The 21,222-nt window shown below is 39.8% G+C and overlaps 1 protein-coding gene across 6 annotated transcripts in view; it reads right to left on the bottom strand.

The window, feature by feature from the left end:
- LOC144508221 (serine/threonine-protein phosphatase 6 regulatory ankyrin repeat subunit A-like) overlaps nt 1-21,222 on the bottom strand; it is a 219,696-nt gene that overhangs the window by 29,062 nt on the left and 169,412 nt on the right. For all 6 annotated transcript variants that reach the window (XM_078236052.1, XM_078236060.1, XM_078236075.1 and 3 more), the window contains 5 exons: nt 13,229-13,340; nt 8,012-8,038; nt 7,215-7,289; nt 5,829-6,030; nt 2,140-2,227 (listed from right to left, as the gene is read on the bottom strand). In XM_078236052.1, the coding sequence (XP_078092178.1) occupies nt 2,140-2,227; nt 5,829-6,030; nt 7,215-7,289; nt 8,012-8,038; nt 13,229-13,340 (504 nt within the window). The remainder of the gene's footprint in view (nt 1-2,139; nt 2,228-5,828; nt 6,031-7,214; nt 7,290-8,011; nt 8,039-13,228; nt 13,341-21,222) is intronic.

Below are 21,222 nucleotides of genomic sequence, written 5' to 3'. Positions count from 1 at the left end.
AAAATGAATTTACAAAGTGTGATACACTGCTGAGGAAATATTTTCTTTTAATTTCAACATTTATAAAGCAATTTAAATGTAAAAAAGTAAAAATATAACTGTTCAGTACATGACCTAATTATTAACAATATAGTTGTCGTCATCGTGACCCTGTACCTCTCAACATGCATCAAATATAATTTATGATTATAAAATACTATGAATTGGTCCAATGCCAAGCTTCTGTAAATGTTAGCATTTGCAGTTTTTTTTCTTTGACCATAAAATTGCTATTTAAGCTTAAGGCATGTCCACTGATGCATCTAAAAATGCAGAAATAGCAATAACAACAGTCACACCATAGTAACATTGCCAGTGCCTCTTTCCAACGGCTGCTGTTCCATCAATAGTTGAAGCAGTTGTTACCGTATTTCGGCATTGACTCTTTATATAGATTAAGTATACAACCACAATGTAAATTAGTGTACGTGCCAATGAACAAACAAGATTGGAGACTGGAAATAGGTTTCTTGTACAAATGTGACTGAACAAGTATTTTAAAACATGTACACAATGCTGTTTATACAAAGGATTACCAGAAGAATGGACAAATGTACAGAGTCATTGAGTCGTACAGTGCAGAAAAGGCCCTTTGGCCCATTGAGTCGGCACTGACAATAGCCACAACTAAAGTTGCGCTAATGCCATTTTCCCGCACTTGACCCATATCCTTGAATCAAGTGCTCATCCAAATATTTTTTAAATGTTGTAAGGTTTCCGACCTCCACTACCTTCCCAGGCAGTGTATTCCAGATTCTCACCACCTGCTGAGTGAAAATGTTTTTCTCAAATTTCCTCTGAATCTCCTGCCCCTCACCCTAAAACTACACCCCCTCATGATTGACCCCTCAACCAAGGGGAACAGCTGCTTCCTATTTACCCTGTCGAAACTCCTCTTAATCTTCTACACATCAATCATCTCCTCCACCCCCCTAGCCTTTTCTGCTCTAAAGAAAACAAGCTAAACCTATCCAGTCTCTCCTTATAGCTCAATGCTCCATTCCAGGCAACATACTGATGAATCTCCTCTGTATCCTCTCAAGTTCAATCACATCCTTCCTATAGTGAGGTGATCAAAACTGCACCAGAACTCCAACAGTTGCCTAACCAATGTTTTTTTTAAATTTATTCTTTCATGGGATGTGGGTGTCATGGCAAGGCTAGCATTTGTTGTACATGCCCTTGAACTGAGTGGCTTAACAGGCCATTTCAGAAGGCAGTTTAAACACAACCACATTGCCTGAGGCTTGAAGTCACAAGTAAGCCAGACCAGGTGAGTATGGCAGATTTGCCTCCCTACCATCAGTGAACCAGACGGAGTTTTTACAGCAATCGATGATAATTTCGTGGTCACCAATACGGAGACTAGCTTTCAATTCCTGACTTTAATTTAAGTTCCATCAACTGTTGTAATGGAATTTGAACTTGTGGCCATAGAGGATTTGCCTGGGCATCCGTTTGACTAGTTTAATGATGTTACCACGACACCGTCTCCCCCAAAGTGCCAGGTCTTTTTTCCCGAATAGTCATCTTTATGAGAGATAAAACAGCAAAGTTGACAGGCATTTGATTGGGAAGGAAGGAAGCATTGCATCTCTGTCCTAACATATGCACTTCCAAAAGGCCACTGAACATGTTGTTCATTAGGGGGCAGAGACAATTTCTTAATTCTCCTGATCTCCACTCCATCAGACATCCGCTAACTCTGACGTGATTTATTGCTGTCTGCATTGCTCAGGTACTCTGATTTAATCAGTTCAGCTATCAAGGGAGCAGAACTAATTCCATGAAGTAGCCCTTAGCTGCAAAGAATCTTTTGGTGAATATTTACAATACAAGCAATTTTATTCACCAAATGCTAGCCTGCCGCCAGCTACAGAATGGCTACTAAGTGTAAGCTAAGGCATTTGATATATATAATCTATAACCATAAAGAGAAAACAATTTACATCAAATATAACTATTTTCATGGTAATCTTCTCCTTAAACATCAATATTTAAGTCTACAATTCATTTCTTCCAAGCATTTGTATTTAATCTACACAGATAATGTCTATTTTTCCTGTGGAACATGCAGTAGAAATATTTTAGTTTACTCACTGTCCATTTCCATCTTGAATGTCCACTGCTGTGTAGAGGTCAGTATTCCCTATTAGGAGCCGTAGGCACTCTGAGTGGCCATTTGTTGCTGCAAATTAAAAAAAATATTGAATGGAATGATTCATGTGCAAAATGTTGTATCATTTGCATTTTTTAAAAAAATTGCTACAATGTCCAGGTTCATTCTCAGCTTGGGAAATTAAGCAGCTGAAAATCCAGTTTTGGACTGACATGTACTATTACTTTCAAGCAGGGTTAATGGTGTGCAATGATAATTGCCATTAAATAAGAAGTACAACAACATGACCCACTTTCAACAACACCACCATCACTGAGGCTCCACCATCTAAACTGTTTGGGGAAAGACAGAGACTGAGAATATGTACCAAGTAACTCGCCTCCCGACTCCTCAAAGCTTCTGCGCCATTTCTGTGATGGAATATTCACCATTTTCTGGGGTAGATGGAGTTGCAACACCAAATAAACTCACCACCACAAAGGGAAAACAATCTTGGTTGGCCCCTCTGACATCACCAGCACAATGTAATACAACTTCACAACACATCTATCACAAAAGGCTAGTATACAAGTACAGCAAGTAATTAGGAAAGCTAATGCAGATTCAAAGGTTGATGAAATTTGATCTCACATCCAGAGTTCAGTTGGAATTGGGCAGGAGGAAGAACCTTTTTAATTTCCACTGCTGCTGTTGGTGGCTGGGGTCATTTCCCTCATCTAGCCAGAGTGTCTCACTGTTTTTGCTCTCAGTTTTCCCTCTTGGAATGCAGATTTAGTAGGGAAAGGGGAAAATGAAGGGATTTTGCACCAAATGGGAACAGACTGCTTTCCCACCCCAGGCAGAGACAGAACTCAAATGGCCCCTTTATGCATTGCAGGGATTCTATAATGATGGGATGTCACTGGCTGGGGGCATTCACATCATGCTTTTACGTCTGTGGGGAACAGAATTCGGGCCTCTCACGAGATTTTGCACTCCCGTCGCCAAACCTGCCCAAAAAAATGGGAGCTGAAAATCTCCCCCAGTGTTTTTGACAAATTACACTCTTCTCTTAATAAAATCCAAATTATTCACATATCTAACAAATTAGAGCAGCCCACCACACATGAACAGAACATCTCTTCCTATATCTTTCCAGTCTCGAGAAACATCTATCTTACCCGTTGCTTCCAGCAAACAAATTTAAACAATTATCTACTTCACCAATTTACTTTGTACACTTCCACTTTTACACATCTATCGGTGAAGAATCTGAAAAATGTCAGGTGGCTATTTTTCCAAATGTAAATATGAAAGCACCAATTTTCATACTGTTGCCTGCAGTTACAGCATTTTCTTATAACAATAACATTGTGTTTTATATGCAGTTTCCCCCAAAAAATGTTTTTGGCTAGATGAAAGCTTTGCTTTTCTACTGTATGATTGTATGATTTAAAAAAAATCTTTTACTGCAATCATTCGAGACAGGATCCTGTGCTGGTGGAAGTAATAGCTGGTCATCCTGTTCTGTGCTGTACTGTTCAATGTTCTATGTTATCTTAAATTATGTGCTCCACTTACAGATACAAGAGCATACTTCAAGGCAGGCTGTGACTTCATCAGAGAGCTCTGAAATGCTTTTAAAATTGTGGACATTAAAGCTTTCGTTACTTAATAGATGATGATAAAAACAATTCAGAAACTCCCATAACTTCTTGACCTGCTTGTTGTAACGCAACCTTAAATCTTGTGGCGCTGAGCAGAAAACAAGCTGAATGTAACAGCAGGCAATTTACTGCATCAACTGTTCTAACAACAACTATATACATGTATGATATACCAAAAAGATATATAGCGTCTTTCTGAAGTAAAATTTGACAATGAGCACCATGAGCAATATTAAGGCTTATGATCAAAAGTTTGGTCAAACAGGTAGGCTTTAAGGAGCATCATCAATGAGGAAAGGCAGGTAGAGTTTTAGGGCCATAATTCCTAAGCTTAGAGTTTTGGGAGCTGAAGGCACAGCTGCCAATGGTGGAGCATTAAAATTGGAATGCTCAAAAGGAGGAGTGCAGATATTTGGACAGTTGTAGGCAATTATAGAAATAGAAAGGAGAGAAACTATGGAGAAACAAGGATAATAAAATGAAGGCATTGCTTAACTGGGTGCCAAAGTAGATCAGCAAACAAAGTGGTGATGGATTGCAGGTCTTGATGCAAAATAAGGGCACAGTGCACCAGAGGTTTAGATGACCTCAAGTTTACTCAGGGTAGAATGAGGGTGGAAGGCACAGCAGTGGTTTCAGCAGCAGATGAGTTGTAGTAGAGGTGGAATTGGGCAATTTTACTGAGGTGGAATCACGTGAAAATGGTCAGATCTATGGTTGGTCTCAGACAGAGTTGATTTGGTCCTCCCAATACTTACACTCAGCAACAAGGCATTTGCTAACACATTTACAGTTCTCTATTCATGTGTCTGAAATATTTTAAAATCATGCAGGAGGCACTATAATTTTCTTGCCAGTTACAGGTAGGTCTGCTTTTTTTAATGCCCTACCCTCTAATTTTAAGACTAATGTCTATTAAAAATGAAAGTAATAGGCAAGTAAATGGTTTGATTTTTGTCAAACTTATCCATCATCCACTTTACCTACATCCAGCTTAAATGGAACAGAATTTCTCCTCTTTGCCATGTAATATGCAGATCAAGTGTACTACCAGGAGAAAGCAACATTCCGGGAACAAAAACACACCTGGGACTTACTGTAAGTGTGAGGTGATTATAAGGAGGCAACTAGAATTTTAGGATGCATTGCAGGAACCAGCAAATATAAAACTTAGCAATACAAGATTCTTGATATTTACACAAGTATCATGCCCAGTTTTGAATCATCTTGAAGGACTTTGAAGCTTTAGAATAAATGAAGAGGATGATATTATTTTATCAACAAGCTTTAGAAGCCATAGTGAACAGGACAGTTTTCAAAAGTTGAGATTGTCAGAGAAATACAGGCTTACAAGGGACATGGTTGAGGTACTTAAAATGATGAAAGACATGCACAGTAAATTCAGGGAGTTAGATTAGATATTATGCAACCTTTTATTTATTGAAGGCTTTGTTTACAAAGAATCAGTCCCTCTGGGTATGGATTTATTTTCGCTCTTTAAAAAGGAATCTGAAAAGGAATTTTAAAAGGAGCCTGTGGGGCAGGCTCGAGGGGCCGGATGGCCTACTTCTGCTCCTATTTCTTATGTTCTAAGTTCCTGAATGGTGGACATTTCTGACCTCAGCTAGATTAGATTAGATAGATTAGCTATCTGGGGTGATAAGGATTAATGGGTTATTGCCGTCTAGCCTTTGGGGGGGTTTCAGAGAAATTTCATGGATGTTTTCTCAAATTAGTAACAAGTTCTCAGTCCTCCCTCCCCCAATTTTCACTTTTCCAGATGATTGCATGGGTAAGAGGTAGGTAAAGGACATACGTGGTTGCACCAGATCTAGAATAATTGAGTTCAGTGAATGTGAATTATCTTTCCTATTCTACTATTCATATGTTCCATGTAGCAGCGACTTTCTGTTATAGCATAAACATAAATATAAATTTTGCACAAACACGATGACGGTGAAAATCTGGGATATATATTTTGCTTAATATTTTAAAAATACCCTGGCAATAAACTTTGTACATACCTGCAGCATGAATTGGAGTTCTTTTAGTCACAAAATCTTTAACAAGAATGGATGCTCCCTGATTGATTAACACGTCCACGCACTCTACATGTCCTTTGAAAGCTGCCAGGTCCAATGGTGTACGCCCATTATTATTTCTCACATCTAAATCTAAGAGAGATTGTACCAGTACTTCTAAAGCCTGGTGGTGACCATGGTATGCCTGAAAAAGGATAAAATAGATTTTGCTCTGAACAAAAATACATCTGAGAAAACAATCCATAAAAAATATTTAAAACTTCAGAGCTACTTTACAATAAAAAAACAGTAAAATATCTTCAAAAAAAATAAAATTGTTCAACTTAGCTGCCTTTTAATTAATAGCAATCAGCTTAATCAGCTATAACATAGGGCACGCGATCATCTGGCTCTTCACACAGATGGTATCTTCTGGTCCGATTGATGGCACACCCCTGCCACGTGTTTCCCAGCAGTGTGGCATGTCATCAATTGGAAATCCCATCGACAGCGGCGGGACCAGAAGATGCACTACAGGAACTCACCAAGGTTCCTTAGGTGGCAACTTCTAAAACCATAAGCACTATTATCTAAAAGGACAAGAGCAGCAGATACCTGGGAACACCACCACTTGGACATTCCCCTCCAAGTTACTCGCCACCCTGACTTGGAAATATATTGCCGTTCCTTCACTGTTACTGAGTCAAAATCCTGGAACTCCCTCCTTATCAGCACTGTGGGTGTACCTACACCACATGTACTGTAGCAGTTCAAGATGGCAGCTCACCACCATCTTCTCAAGGGCAACTCAGGAAGGGCAATAAATGCTGGTCTAGACAATGACATCCACATCCCATAAAATAAATTTTGAAAAATTCAGAGGGTAGTGAACCTGTGGAATTCTCCACCACATAAGGTTGTGGAGGCCAAGTTCCTCAATATATTTAAGAAGGAATGAGGTATATTTTTAGACTCTAAAGATGTCAAGGTATATGGGGAGAGCATGTGAGTATGGCCTTGAGATAGATCATGACCATATTGAATAGTGGGACAGGCTAATCGGGCCAAATAACCTACTCCTGCTCCTATTTTCTATGTTTCAACCTTTTCCTCCACATTCAACATAATAAACCTCCTGTCGCTATGAAAACTACCAGTCATACAGATGTGAAAAAATGCATTCTCAAAAAACACATAATCTATTGAATGTAATGTTATTTTATATCTGTGGTCGGAAAACAGCAGTAGCAGAGATGATTAAATATATCCTGGATCACATAACAGTTAATTTACTACAAGCCTTGAGAAACTAGCCAAGAAGTCTGCCCAGAATGTTTGTATACAGTCCAGATACACAACGGAGCATTTATAGAAGTATTTTCTACTTACAGCCAAATGCAAAGGACTGATGGGTGCCTTGTTATCAGAATCATTCAGCATGTCTGTACCTGAAGTTTCCATCAACTAATAAAATAGATAAGATGCTTTTTTAAAAAAAAACATAAAAACACATAACTGACACAAGCTCTAGGAGCAGGGCAGTATGTATTCAATCTCAAGATAGGAAAATGTCAACCCAGATAGCATAAAGGGACCAAGGGAGACTGAAAAACCAAGGAGATTATAAATTCCACGATGGCTAACTTTTTGTCATTGAGGGTTATTGAAAAGCATAAGTAAATCAGTCAAAAAATCCTGCTTTCAGACTGGCCTAACATTTTGCTTAGGAATTAGCAGTTGTGGAAGGCAATGCACAACCTTTCACCTTTAAATGGATTGGGTGAGCATGGAGAGATATTTTTTCATCTTTCTGCAGGGTTGTAAATAAATAATGCAAAACTAAATAAAACTGTACACATTAACACAACAGATGTTTGTGAGCAATGCCTTTCCATTGCAGCTTTTTGGCATGATGGGGATATTGATGCAAAATAAATATTGTAACATTTGATATATATGCAAATCTAAGCCTTCAGAGCTTTTCTGTCCTGCAAATAGAAAAGATCGACTCACTCTTGTATTCAACATTAAAATAGTAACTAAATAGGGGAGGGATTAATGCTTGGTTTTAAATGTACACAACTAAAATATATTTATCACAATCTTACATCTATGTATTAAAGACCGTGACATATTAAATGATAAATCATGAGGGTACAAGGTACAAAGCGAATGTGATGACTTACTACATCTAGAGGAGTTTCATTTGCAATCTGGAGAAGATAAAAAAACAAATTTATTAAATAGCAAAGCTCAAAAGTTATAAGCATCCCCAGCCCATAATAAAAACTAAAAGTAATCAAGTATCTACATGGGCACTTATTTAACTCTAATGTGTACATATAATAAGAAAGTATAATGCTTAGCACATAAGAAGATAAGCAATCTTACTTGCAATAGTATGCATACTGTATAACATGAGAGAATTGCTGTTCACATCTGCAGTTCTCCACAGTACCAAGCCTTGATCAGTCACAAATGAGGAAGAAATCATAGAAACCCTACAGCACAGAAAGAGGCCATTCGGCCCATCGAGTCTGCACCGACCACAATCCCACCCAGGCCTACCCCCATATCCCTACATATTTTACCCGCTAATCCCTCTAATCTACGCATCCCAGGACACTAAGGGGCAATTTTTAGCATGGCCAATCAACCTAACCCGCACATCTTTGGACTGTGGGAGGAAACCGGAGCACCCGGAGGAAACCCACGCAGACACGAGGAGAATGTGCAAACTCCACACAGACAGTGATCCAAGCTGGGAATCGAACCCAGGTCCCTGGAGCTGTGAAGCAGCAGTGCTCACCACTGTGCTGCCGTGCCGCCCATAATTTCCCAAACCAAAATCACTCTTCGAAATCAGTCCATTCGAGTCAAGTGGGGAGTTTAGGAGCAATTTAGCCAAGAAAATAGGGAATGGGACTAAAACTGAAAGCCTTATTCTCAAACAAAGACGGGTCACAAGACAATACTCATCCTGAACCATAAACCAGTAATTTTCCAAAAACAAATGTCAGGCTAACTGGTCTATACTTCAATTTACTCTCTGTCACCTTTTTTAAGTAGAGTAACAAACACAACTTTCCAATCAAAAGGAACAGTTCACAAAGTGAGAGAAAACTTAAGATAACAGTAGGGGCATCTGCAATGTCCTCAGCTATTTCCTTTAGAATCCTGGAATCAAATCCATCTATCTGGTCCTGGCTACTTGTTACTCTTCAGTGCCACTGTTTTCATTACTATTATTTTGGTGAGTCTTGTCCTTGATTCAATATTAGCTTCCTTGCATGACTGGTATGCTGACCAGCTCGTCTTCTATAAATACTATTCAGTATATCTGCTACTTCCTTATTTCCATTATCATCATTACCAGTTGTCAAGGGGAGAACAATGCTGCTGACCGACTTCTTTCTCCGAATATAATTGTAAAAAAAAGAATTACATTGATTTTGATATCTTTTGTGAGCTTTCCAAACTCCCTTTTAATAGTTGTTCGTCACACTTTGCTGCTCTTCGTGTCTTTTCAATTTGCCAGGATTTTTTGCATTTTAATCAGCTTTTCTGCTATTAGTTTTAGCTATTCCTTACCCCTAGTTGCCAATCATGTTATTTTAGCAATTAAGAGCTCTTATCTGAAGTCATTATGATTCAATTCATTTTAGAACATCTCCCACTGAGATCTTGTCTTTATGCCCACTAGTGGACTTGCCCAGATTGTTATGGAGAATCTGTACCCCAGTCCATTGAAGTCAGCATTACCTAAATTAGGTTAGGGCGGCACGGTAGCACAGTGGTTAGCACTGCTGCTTCACAGCTCCAGGGACCTGGGTTCGATTCCCGGCTCGGGTCACTGTCTGTGTGGAGTTTGCACATTCTCCTCGTGTCTGCGTGGGTTTCCTCCGGGTGCTCCGGTTTCCTCCCACAGTCCAAAGATGTGCGGGTTAGGTTGATTGGCCAGGTTAAAAATTGCCCCTTAGGGTCCTGAGATGCGTAGGTTCGAGGGATTATCGGGTAAATATGTGGGGGTAAGGCCTGGGTGGGATTGTGGTCGGTGCAGACTCAATGGGCCGAATGGCCTCCTTCTGCACTGTAGGGATTCTATGATAAATACAAAATCTAAAGCAGCTATTTCACATCTCCCCTTTTAAGCACTACATTAAATTAGATAATTTGATTATGCCTAATAGATAAATGTTGGTGCAGGGAATATGGCTGCAGGGTGACCAGGACTGGGTTTTCAACATTCCGGGGTATATAATGTTCCAAAAGAACAGGCCAAAGGGAAACGAGGTGGGGTAGCATTGTTAATCAAGGACGGTTTCAGAGCAATGCTGAGTTGTGATATAAAGGCAGTGGATAGTGATGTAGAATTGGTTTGAATTGAAATCATGAATAGCAAGGGATTAAAGACAAGGGTGGAAGTAGTTTATAGACCCCCAAAATGTGACCTCTCAAGAAGTCAGAGCATAAATGGGGAAATATCAAGGGCATGTTTGAAGGGAACTTGCTACATTCCAGGAGGGTACCAGAAGATTGGAAAACAGCCAGTGTGATTCCTGAATAGCCTCCTATTGCACTGTAGGGATTCTATGATATAAAGTACAAGTCAATGGAATTGGAGGTGGTGTGTCAGCATGGATTGAAAACGGGCTGTCACATTTAAAACATTTGGATTAAATGGGTTCTTTTCAGAGTAGAAAGATGTGACTAGTGGAGTACGGCAAGAAACAGTTCTTAGCCTGCAATTGTTCACTAGAATGTAATGCTTCCAAATTTGCTGATGATTTGAAGATAGATGGAAGGGCATGTTGTGATGAGGATATTGTGATTCTGCAACAGGATATAGATACATTGGGTGACTGGGTGAAAACCTGGACTTCGGGGAAGTGTGAGGACATGCACTATGGTAGGAGGAATAAAAAGGCAGAGTATTATTTAAATGGATAGAGACTGTAGGTGAGTGAAGAGAGATCTAGGTGTTCTAGTGCATGAATTACAAAAAGCTAGCAGGGAGGTCCAACAAGTAAGTTAAGTAGGCAAACAGCACTTTGGCCTTATTTCAAAGGGATTGGAGTTTAAAAATATGGAAGTTCTGTTGCAATTGTACAGGGTGTTGGTGAGGCCTCACCTGGAATACTGCGTACAGTTTTGATTCCCTTACCTAAAAAAGGATATAGTTAATTTTTAGGCAGTCCAAAGGAGATTCACCAGGTTAATTTCTGGGATGAGAGGGTTGTCCGATCAAGAGAGACTAAATGGTCTGGGTCGGTATTCCTTGGAGTTTAGAAGAGTGAGGAGTGATCTTATTCAAACATATAATGTCCTGAGGGGGCTGGACAGGGTAGATGGTGAAATGTTTTCATTAGTGGGAGAATCTCAAACAAGGGAACATAGCTACAAGATAAAGTGCAGTCATTTAAAAGTTTTTAAAATTTATTTATTATTGTTACAAGTAGGTTTACCTCAACACTACAATGAAATTACTGTGAAAATCCCCTAGTCGCCACACTCTAGCGCCTGTTCGGGTACACTGAGGGAGAATTTAGCATGGCCAATGCACCTAACCAGCACGTCTTTCGGACTGTGGGAGGAAACTGGAGCACCCGGAGGAAACCTACGCAGACACAGGGAGAAAGTGCAGACTCCGCACAGTGACCCAAGCCGGAATCTAATCCGAGTCCCTGCGGCTGTGAGGCAGCAGTGCTAACCACTGTGCCACCATGACATCCCTGAGGTGCGTAGAAATTTCTTCTCGCAGAGGGTGGTGAATCTCTGAAATTCTCTATTCCAAAGGGTAGTGGAGGCTGGATCATTAGAAATATTTAAAACGGAAGTGGATAAATATTTGATAGATCAAGGAATAGAGATCTATGGAGAAATGGCACAGAAAAGGAGTTGAGGCCAGCATAGATCAGCCATGATCGTGTTGAATAGCAGGACGGGCTTTAAGGGCCTGGTGGCCTACTCCTGCTTCTATATCTTGTGTTGTGTACCTTAAGCCCACTCATGAAATTCATTTCCTTTCTGACAAGTGAATTATTACAATTTCATGAATAGGAGTAATATAATTTTTCCAATTCAAGGTGGCCAGTAATTCTGTTTTGAAACAATGGCACGGTTATTGCTAAGTTATTCAGGAATGTCTATGGGGAACATGTAATTTCATCTCCATAGAAGTAAATTACTTAAAGTGCAACCAGAATATTTTCCCCATCCCATTCAATGCAGAAGATTTGTAAATAATTTCCAGTGTATAGACTTGGTGAAAAGTACACAGTTGAATGCAAATATTTACACTACGTTTTTGTATTAAACTTTAAAATCATTTTTGAGACAATTATCAAGACTGTTATCTTTCAGGTTAGATATTGCAGCTAGTCGGCAAATTGATGCTTAAAAGCCACAGAACATTGTGCTACATGATGGTTAGAGGATTTCTGACAGCTCTTTTCATATTCCGCAGACCACTTCAAATAAAAATGCGTCCAATGATTTTGGTTATTGTGTTTCAAAGCCATCCATTTCTAAGAGATGGGGAATTTCAGAGTATGAGGAACAGATAACTCATAGTCATGTCCTGCTGATACAAAACCTTTTAAATGTTGGAATTACAATTACTGTTCTCCATCAATGGATTTTTCTCAATGGCACATGAAGATCTACATAGGTCAGATGAAAGAAGTCATCAATAGTGCCATCGAGCAAAACAAATCACCCAATAACCACCTCAGCAATGCTCAGTTTGGGGTACACCAGAACCATTTGGCTTCACGGACATAATCCAACTATGGACGAAAGAGCTAATGTCAGGAAAGAGGGGCAAATATCAAAGTATGAAAGTACAAAGTATTAAACAAAAGTAGAACATAATGGGTGCCAAAACTAAAATCCTGCAATGGCTGGAGCCATACCCAACATAAAGGAAGATGCAACATTCCCTCCCCTGGCACTTGGGAATCCCTGGCCCTTGACTGCCCAAAGAGGAGGAAAAGCATCTGGGAAGGGGCTGAAATCCTAGAGTTTCATTGCCGAGAGAAAACTGAAGCCAAACACGGACAGCAAATGGAGCGAGTGGCAACCTGGGCACTCCATATGCCCGCTCTCCTGACCGCCATGTACCCCCTGTGACAGAGACAGGGGGTCGTGCATTGGTGATGCCACACTATCAAATGCAGCCTTGATACTGCTCTCACCTCACTTCTGGATTACAGCTCTTTTGTCTATACTTGAATCAATGCTGTAATGAGGCCAGGAGCGGAGTGGCCCGGGACAAACCCAAACTGAGCATCACTGAACAGGTTATTGCTAAGCAAGTGCTGCTTACTTCAATAATTAGTTATGTAACATCTATTGAAAGCATTTAGTTTAATTTTAAAGTTGGCCAAATTAAACATACTTACAAGTTCAAGACATAAACGATGCCCATAGGCAGCTGCGTAGTGCACTGCATTATAGCCCTGTTTATCTCGGATTCCAGGATTTGCATCATTTCGGAGCAGATACTCCAGGCACCTGAAGATGGTCAAGAAAACTACTGTGAGTTGCAACTTGAAATAACTTTGAATGAACACCAACACATCGCTAGAAAAAGTATGTATTTCACTTTTTAGTATAATAAAAAACAGAAAACATTGGAAATACTCATCAGGCAGCATCTGGGTAAATGCTTCAGGACAAAGACTTTTCATCAGAATATTTATTAATGGAATGTCCAGGCACTTATGAGTTTGTTCCTCATTATTCAGAAGGCACTTATAAACATTCACTTGCTGCTGGAAAGATTTAAAACTGTATTTGGTAACTGTGGAATAGAAATGCTCCATTCAATTGGTAAGATTTTTACTAAACTATATTTAGGCTTCAACCCCAAATGCTTTTTTAGAAAGACAAATTAAAGAAACTGCACATGGCTCAATGTGCACCACATAGATTATTCCTTTCATCCTCTTCACTACCATCCCAAGTATATTCTAAATTCTATCTCATCTTACATGTTCACTGGGTCTGGAGATATGATGATCTCACCCAACAATTCAATGGATCTTACAACCACAAGCTAACTAAAACAAAATGTAATGCTATATAGAGTCATACAGCGCAGAAAAGGCCCTTTGGTCCATCGGGACTGCACCGACAATAACTACCACTAAAGGTGTGCGCTAATCCCATTATTTCAAGTGCTCATCAGAATATTTTTTAAAGTTTCTGCCTTCCACTACCTTCCCAGGCAGTGCATTCCAGATTCCCACCACCCTCAGTGATTTTGTTTCTCAAATCCCCTTTGAATCTCTTGCCCCTCATCCTAAAACTATGCCACCTTGTGACTGGCCCTTCAACCAAGGGGAACAGCTGCTCCCTACTCACCTTGTCCATACCCCTCATAATTTTATACACCTCAATCATGTCCCCCTCAGCCTTCTCTGCTCTAAAGAAAACAATCCAAGACTATCTAGTCACTCTTTATAGCTCAAATGTTTCATCCCAGGCAACATCCTGGTGAACCTCCTCTGTACCCCCTCCAGTGCAATCACATCCTTTCTATCGTGAGGTAACCAGAACTGCACAAAGTGCTCCAGCTGTGGTCTAATCAATGCTCTGAACCACTCCAACATTACCTCTTTGCTCTTATACTCTATGCCATGACTGATAAAAGCAAATGTTCCCACATGCTTTCTTAATTATCTTATTCACATGCTCTGCTGACTTCAGGGATCTAGTGAATAAGTACCCCAAAATCCATCTGTTTCCAGTGTCCTGCCATTCATTTAATACTCCCTCATCTTTTATCTTCTTCCAAAGTGCATTACCTTGCACTTACCAGGGTTAAAAACCATCTGCCACTGCTCTGCCCATCTGACCAACACATCTATATACTCCTGTAACCTACAACCATCTTCTTCACTATTAACCACCCTACCAATCTTGGTGTCACCTGCAAACTTGCTTCCCCCACATTTTCATCTATATAATTTAGGTATATAACAAACAATAAGAGTCCCAGTACTGATCCTTGTGGTACACAACTGGACACTGGCCTTCAGTCACTCGAACAGCCTTCTACACTACCCTTTGTGTCCTATTACTAAGCCAGTTTCTGATCCATCTTGCTAAGTTTCGCTCAATTCCATGTGCTTTAACCTTCTCAATCAGTCTCCTATGTGGGACCTTGTCAAAAGCTTTACTAAAATCCATATAAACTACATCAACTGAACTTTACTCATCTGCACAGATTATCACATTTTTGAAATCTGACAAAGCCATGTCGACTATCATTAATTAACCCACGCCTTTCTAAGTGGATATTAATTCTCTCCTTTAGAATTTTCCCCAATAATTTCCCTATCTATATATTAAGTTACAAGAGAGCAGACCTTTAATTGCGCACACACAAGACATCCTCTATACCCTAGTTAACTGCTGCTCTCAGTTGTTCGTTGCAAACAAGTTCCCAACAGTCCCCAAAATGTGTTAAAAAGGGCAAAAAATTCTTGCTCACACCTAAATAAATTAGACTTAAATTAGTGTATCTTATTTATTTTCAGAAACAATGGCACACCATAAACATAAGTACTCTGAAATAAAAACAGAAAGTGATAGAAATATTCAGCAGGTCGTGCCATTTTTTTTAAAGAAACAGCCTTCTGAACTTATCCTGCCATCTTCAAAGACTTATTTACTTACTCCCCAAGACTCTCTTCCTGCATCCCTTTTATAACTATACCATTTAAATTATATTGCCTCTCCTCATCCTTTCTACCCAAATATATCATTCGACACTGACATGTTAAATTTAATTTGCCGTGTGAATAACTATTTTACCAGTTTATGTCCTCATGAAGTCTGTTATTATCCTTCTCACTGTGTGTTGGATTTCCAAGTTTCAAGCCAGCTGGAAAAAACTCTCCAGTTTTCAGGATATTAAGGAAACAGATAGGTTAAATATCAATAAACTACATCTGCTGTTTGGGAAGTCTAGGACTAGTAGGCACAGCTTAAAATATTACAGTCAGACCTTGCAGGAGTGAAAGTAGGAAGCATTCAAAGGGTGGTAGAAGTTTAAAATTCTTTTTTGCAAATGACAGTTGATGATAGCTAAATTGTTAACATTAAAATCTGAGACTGATAAGTTTTTGTTAACCAAAGATATGAGTGGATCTGGAATGAAATTGGGTATATGGAGTTCAGTTGCAAATCAGTCATAATCTCATGATTGGCTGTACCTGCTCAGTTGGGTGACTGGCCTACTCGTGATCCTATGACTATCCTCCAGTGCTCCCAAAACACAAGAATCATAGAATCCCTACAGTACAGAAAGAGGCCATTCGGCCCATTGAGTCTGCACCGACCACAATCCCCCATATCCCTACATATTTTACCCACTAATCCCTCTAACCTACACATCTCAGGACACTAAGGGGCAATTTTAGCATGGCCAATCAACCTAACCTGCACATCTTTGGAATGTGGGAGGAAACCGGAGCACCCGGAGGAGACCCACGCAGACACGAGGAGAATGTGCAAACTCCACACAGATGGTAACCTAAGCCGGGAATCGAACCCAGGTCCCTGGAGCTGTGAAGCAGCAGTGCTAACCACTGTGCTACCGTGCCGCCCCTACTTTCTATAAGACTGGCCACTTACCTTCTTTTCTGTACTGTTCTATATAAATATCAACCGCTGAGTGCTACCTTGATGTTATATCCTAAATGGCATAAACACCTCTGACTGATGATGCTCAAACACTTAACCGACAAACAGCTGCTATTGTGTTTTCCTCCACAGGATGGAGCTTTAAACTCTATTATAAAGCTTGTTATGCTTACTTGCTCCAGAGGTGGCAATGCAAGCTCAGTCTGGCAAACTCAACTGGTTTCCGCATAAGCCAAGTAAAACTACATTTTTTCTCACAAATAATTTGCCCATAGAAGCAGGAAATTTCCGATATGGAGACTAAAAATGGGCCCCAAGCTGCAAAGGGAAGGCGAGAGATGTTAGCATACTCAACCTCCTGTAGGAACTGCAAACATTAAATTATCTATTTCATGATTAAATTCAGCTGTTCTAGTGCAATTAATTTTTAGTTCCTCAGATTGTTATAAATCTATATATTCGTCTAGATCAGAAATTTAGGTGGTGCCACATTGACAAAATAAATGCAACATTAAGTCTTACTGTATTGTATTAAACATCCATCAATTGTGGGGTTTTTTTATAAGCTGAATATGGTCACCAATTTTATTGAAGAAAAGCAATGGCAAAATTGTACCGTAAATGTAACTAGAAGCTGGAAGCTAGACAAGCATATACCTATACTATTTGCTTCAACCACTCACTGTGGTAGAAACTTCCACATTCTTACAACTCTTTGGGTAAAGAAGCTTCTTCTGAACTCCCTACTGGATATCTTGATGACTATCTTATATTAATGGCAAACAAGAGCTGGTACAGTATTTAAATTCGAGACCTCTTGCAAATTTCAACAAGCAACCCCAAAGCAAGTATTATACCCCGAGTCCAACGAGCCAGCTGCTAGTCCTCGAGAACTAATATGGAGTTTGGTGCCTCCTGTGGCCGAGAGGCATAGGTCACTGAACTGGTAAACCACAAACCTAGAGCAATGGTCCGGGGTTCCAGATTTGAATCTCGCACGGTAGAAGGTTAAGTTTGAATTTGAATTCGGAAATAAACTTCCTGTGGCAGGCAAGACTTACCTGATTATTACTTTCTATAAACAAAAAATGGACATCAGAGTACTCAATACTGGCAGCTGGTGCATAACATGAAAGCGTTCTGTTCTCTGGATTTCTTGAAAAAGAAATCACTCAAAAAGATGACAATTTAGTCAACTCTGCTTGTCCTCATGAATAAGCTGCCCTTTAGAAGTTGCCCTTGGAATTGGCAAGAAACAATATCAAAAGAAACTTCCAATCACTGCAACACAGATTGGCATTTTGGATTTATTGAAGAAAATAATTTAAAACTATGTTGAAGGATATAAAATTGTTAAAAAGCATTCAATATACTAATATACAGTACAGTAAATCAGCAAAGCAACTCATTTATTCAGTCATTACTATGTTGTGCTTTAAGTAGCTGTGTGTGCCAGGAAACACAGTAAGAAGTTTAACAACACCAGGTTAAAGTCCAACAGGTTTATTTGGTAGCAAAAGCCACACAAGCTTTCGGAGCTCCAAGCCCCTTCTTCAGGTGAGTGGGAATTCTGTTCACAAACAGAGCTTATAAAGACACAGACTCAATTTACATGAATAATGGTTGGAATGCGAATACTTACAACTAATCAAGTCTTTAAGAAACAAAACAATGTGAGTGGAGAGAGCATCAAGACAGGCTAAAAAGATGTGTATTGTCTCCAGACAAGACAGCCAGTGAAACTCTGCAGGTCCACGCAACTGTGGGAGTTACAAATAGTGTGACATGAACCCAATATCCCGGTTGAGGCCGTCCTCGTGTGTGCGGAACTTGGCTATCAGTTTCTGCTCAGCGACTCTGCGCTGTCGTGTGTCGCGAAGGCCGCCTTGGAGAACGCTTACCCGAATATCAGAGGCCGAATGCCCGTGACTGCTGAAGTGCTCCCCAACAGGAAGAGAACAGTCTTGCCTGGTGATTGTCGAGCGGTGTTCATTCATCCGTTGTCGCAGCGTCTGCATAGTTTCCCCAATGTACCATGCCTCGGGACATCCTTTCTTGCAGCGTATCAGGTAGACAACGTTGGCTGAATTGCAAGAGTATGTACCGTGTACCTGGTGGATGGTGTTCTCACATGAGATGATGGCATCTGTGTCGATGATCCGGCACGTCTTGCAGAGGTTGCTGTGGCAGGGTTGTGTGGTGTCATGGTCACTGTTCTCCTGAAGGCTGGGTAGTTTGCTGCGGACAATGGTCTGTTTGAGGTTGTGCGGTTGTTTGAAGGCAAGAAGTGGGGGTGTGGGGATGGCCTTGGCGAGATGTTCGTCTTCATCAATGACATGTTGAAGGCTCCGGAGGAGATGCCGTAGCTTCTCCGCTCCGGGGAAGTACTGGACAACGAAGGGTACTCTGTCCACTGTGTCCCGTGTTTGTCTTCTGAGGAGGTCGGTGCGGTTTTTCGCTGTGGCGCGTTGGAACTGTTGATCAATGAGTCGAGCGCCATATCCTGTTCTTATGAGGGCATTTTTCAGCGTCTGGAGGTGTCTGTTGCGATCCTCCTCATCCGAGCAGATCCTGTGTATACGGAGGGCTTGTCCGTAGGGGATGGCTTCTTTAACGTGTTTAGGGTGGAAGCTGGAGAAGTGGAGCATCGTGAGGTTATCCGTGGGCTTGCGGTACTTCTTGTTAAACTTCTTACTGTGTTTACCCCAGTCCAACGCCGGCATCTCCACATTGTGCCAGGAAAGACAGCTTTCACACTTGGATGCAAATGCTTGCAAAAGTACCAATTCCACAATACACAGCATAAAACTAAGCTTTCACGTGCAAATGCTCAAAATTGCACACAAAGCAGCTATTATATTGCAGGAAGTCAAATCAAACTGCTAGTTTATCGACAGGAAGTTTTGAAAGAAACAATCAGAAAACACTACATGCAAAACCAACTTGGTATACAGCTCATAGGCATCCTAAAATCTCATTAACAAGTCATTCAAAAATATTTTTATGACCACTTGTCAGGCAATTGAAGCTCTCAGAGCTGTTCCTAAACTGATCCTGTATAAACAGGATACCGTGCTGAACCAAAACTGATGTTCAATTTTTAAAAGGTCCCTGCTATCTTTCAAACAATAGCTAACGGGAATACCTGGTCACTCTTACTTTGGGCAAGATAATTAACTGAAAATTCTGCATTTGTCTTTCAAATATAAAGCAGTAAACTTTGCATTTTTGGAGATGTTTTGAATAAGGGGAAAGAACATTGCATAACTAAGTAAAATAAGTTAAACAGTCTGAGAAGCATATAATGATTTAAAATGAGGAAGTACAATGAAAACAAGATAACACAAAATGTGATAGCTGGCAATAAAAAACAAATCGTCAAAGAAGTGAATGCCTTGTGATAAAACAGAGATGAACAAACTCGAAATGAAAGTAGCAACTATCTCCTTCATCTAAGGTTGGTGACATTTTCAGATTTATTTTGTCTTTTGGCGAAAAGTCAGAAAACTGTTATTAACTTGTGCAGAGGATTGTAAACAACGACGAGATATGGACAAGTTAGCAGATTTAGTAGATAGAGGTCAGATAAAATTTTACGCAAGAAATATTAGGCCATGCATTTTGCGAAGATCAAGGAAAGTAATTATACACTAAATGGCAAAATCCTAAAAGGATAAGAGAGAGAGTTAGGGATTCAAAACTTAAATCTTTTAAAGTATATGATAAATTAATAAACTGCAAAATAGCAATTTAATTAATAAGATCAAAGGCACGGAGTACAAACTAAAGAGGCGATGACAAATCTATGTAAATAAGTGATTAGGACAGGCAGAATAGTGGATCCAGTTTAAGGCACCCTGCTTTAGTAAGGGTATCAATGGTATGGAAAAGGTATATTAGAAGTCAGTTTAGATGATACCGGGATGAGGGGCTTTGAAAAAAAGCCTCTCAACATAAAGTTAAGAGGAAATGTATTAGAGGTGCTCGAAATAGTTAGGCATTTTGATATGGTAAAATAGAAAAATCTATTTTAATTGGGCTAACTGCTTAAAATTAATATCACCCCCAAAAACCAAGGGGAGTTTAGGAGATTTGTTAAGGAATTGCTTGTACATGGAACATTAGTGAACAACAAAAGTGTTTTAACTGAAATGGGTCAATATTTAAATACATTGTAAAGTATCTGGGAAAAAGGCAAGAGAAAGTGGCCAGCTGTTTCACCAAGCTGTCAAAAAAAAGAATAATGGTTCCAGTGGGGAAAATGTAACCATAGGCCACAATGAAGGAATCCAGTGCATACAATACTTGAGCAATCAAGAAGATCAAGATCGTGAAGAAAATCATTTTAATGTCTTCACAGCACTGTAAATCAAACTGCTTGAAGATTGTGTGTTGTAAAATACTATATTTTCCTTTAGACAATGATGCTGCACAAACCAACAGACCAAATAATGAAACCTGAATGAGGAGAGGGGAAATCCAAAGCTCTTTGAGGGAAAAGAACTTGACAAAGGCATGCTGTTTAAGCATAATTTGTCCTTTCAAAAGATCTGATTCAAGATCAGGTAGTGTATTGACCAAATAAATTGTCTACTAACCAGAGGCCATCAATCTTGTTAGGTAATTTGTAAATTAGGAGTTTCAGTTACTAGTTATATATACCTTCAATTTATAACTTGGCAAATACATTCTACCAATTCCAAATTGGCATTCAAAAATACTCCAAATCTATAAAACCTGGCAG

Source organism: Mustelus asterias, chromosome 2 (assembly GCF_964213995.1).
Source record: "Mustelus asterias chromosome 2, sMusAst1.hap1.1, whole genome shotgun sequence".
Classification (NCBI taxonomy): Eukaryota; Metazoa; Chordata; class Chondrichthyes; order Carcharhiniformes; family Triakidae; genus Mustelus; species Mustelus asterias.
The sequence above is the reverse complement of the archived record's forward strand: the minus strand, read 5'-3'. Positions and strand labels throughout refer to the sequence as shown.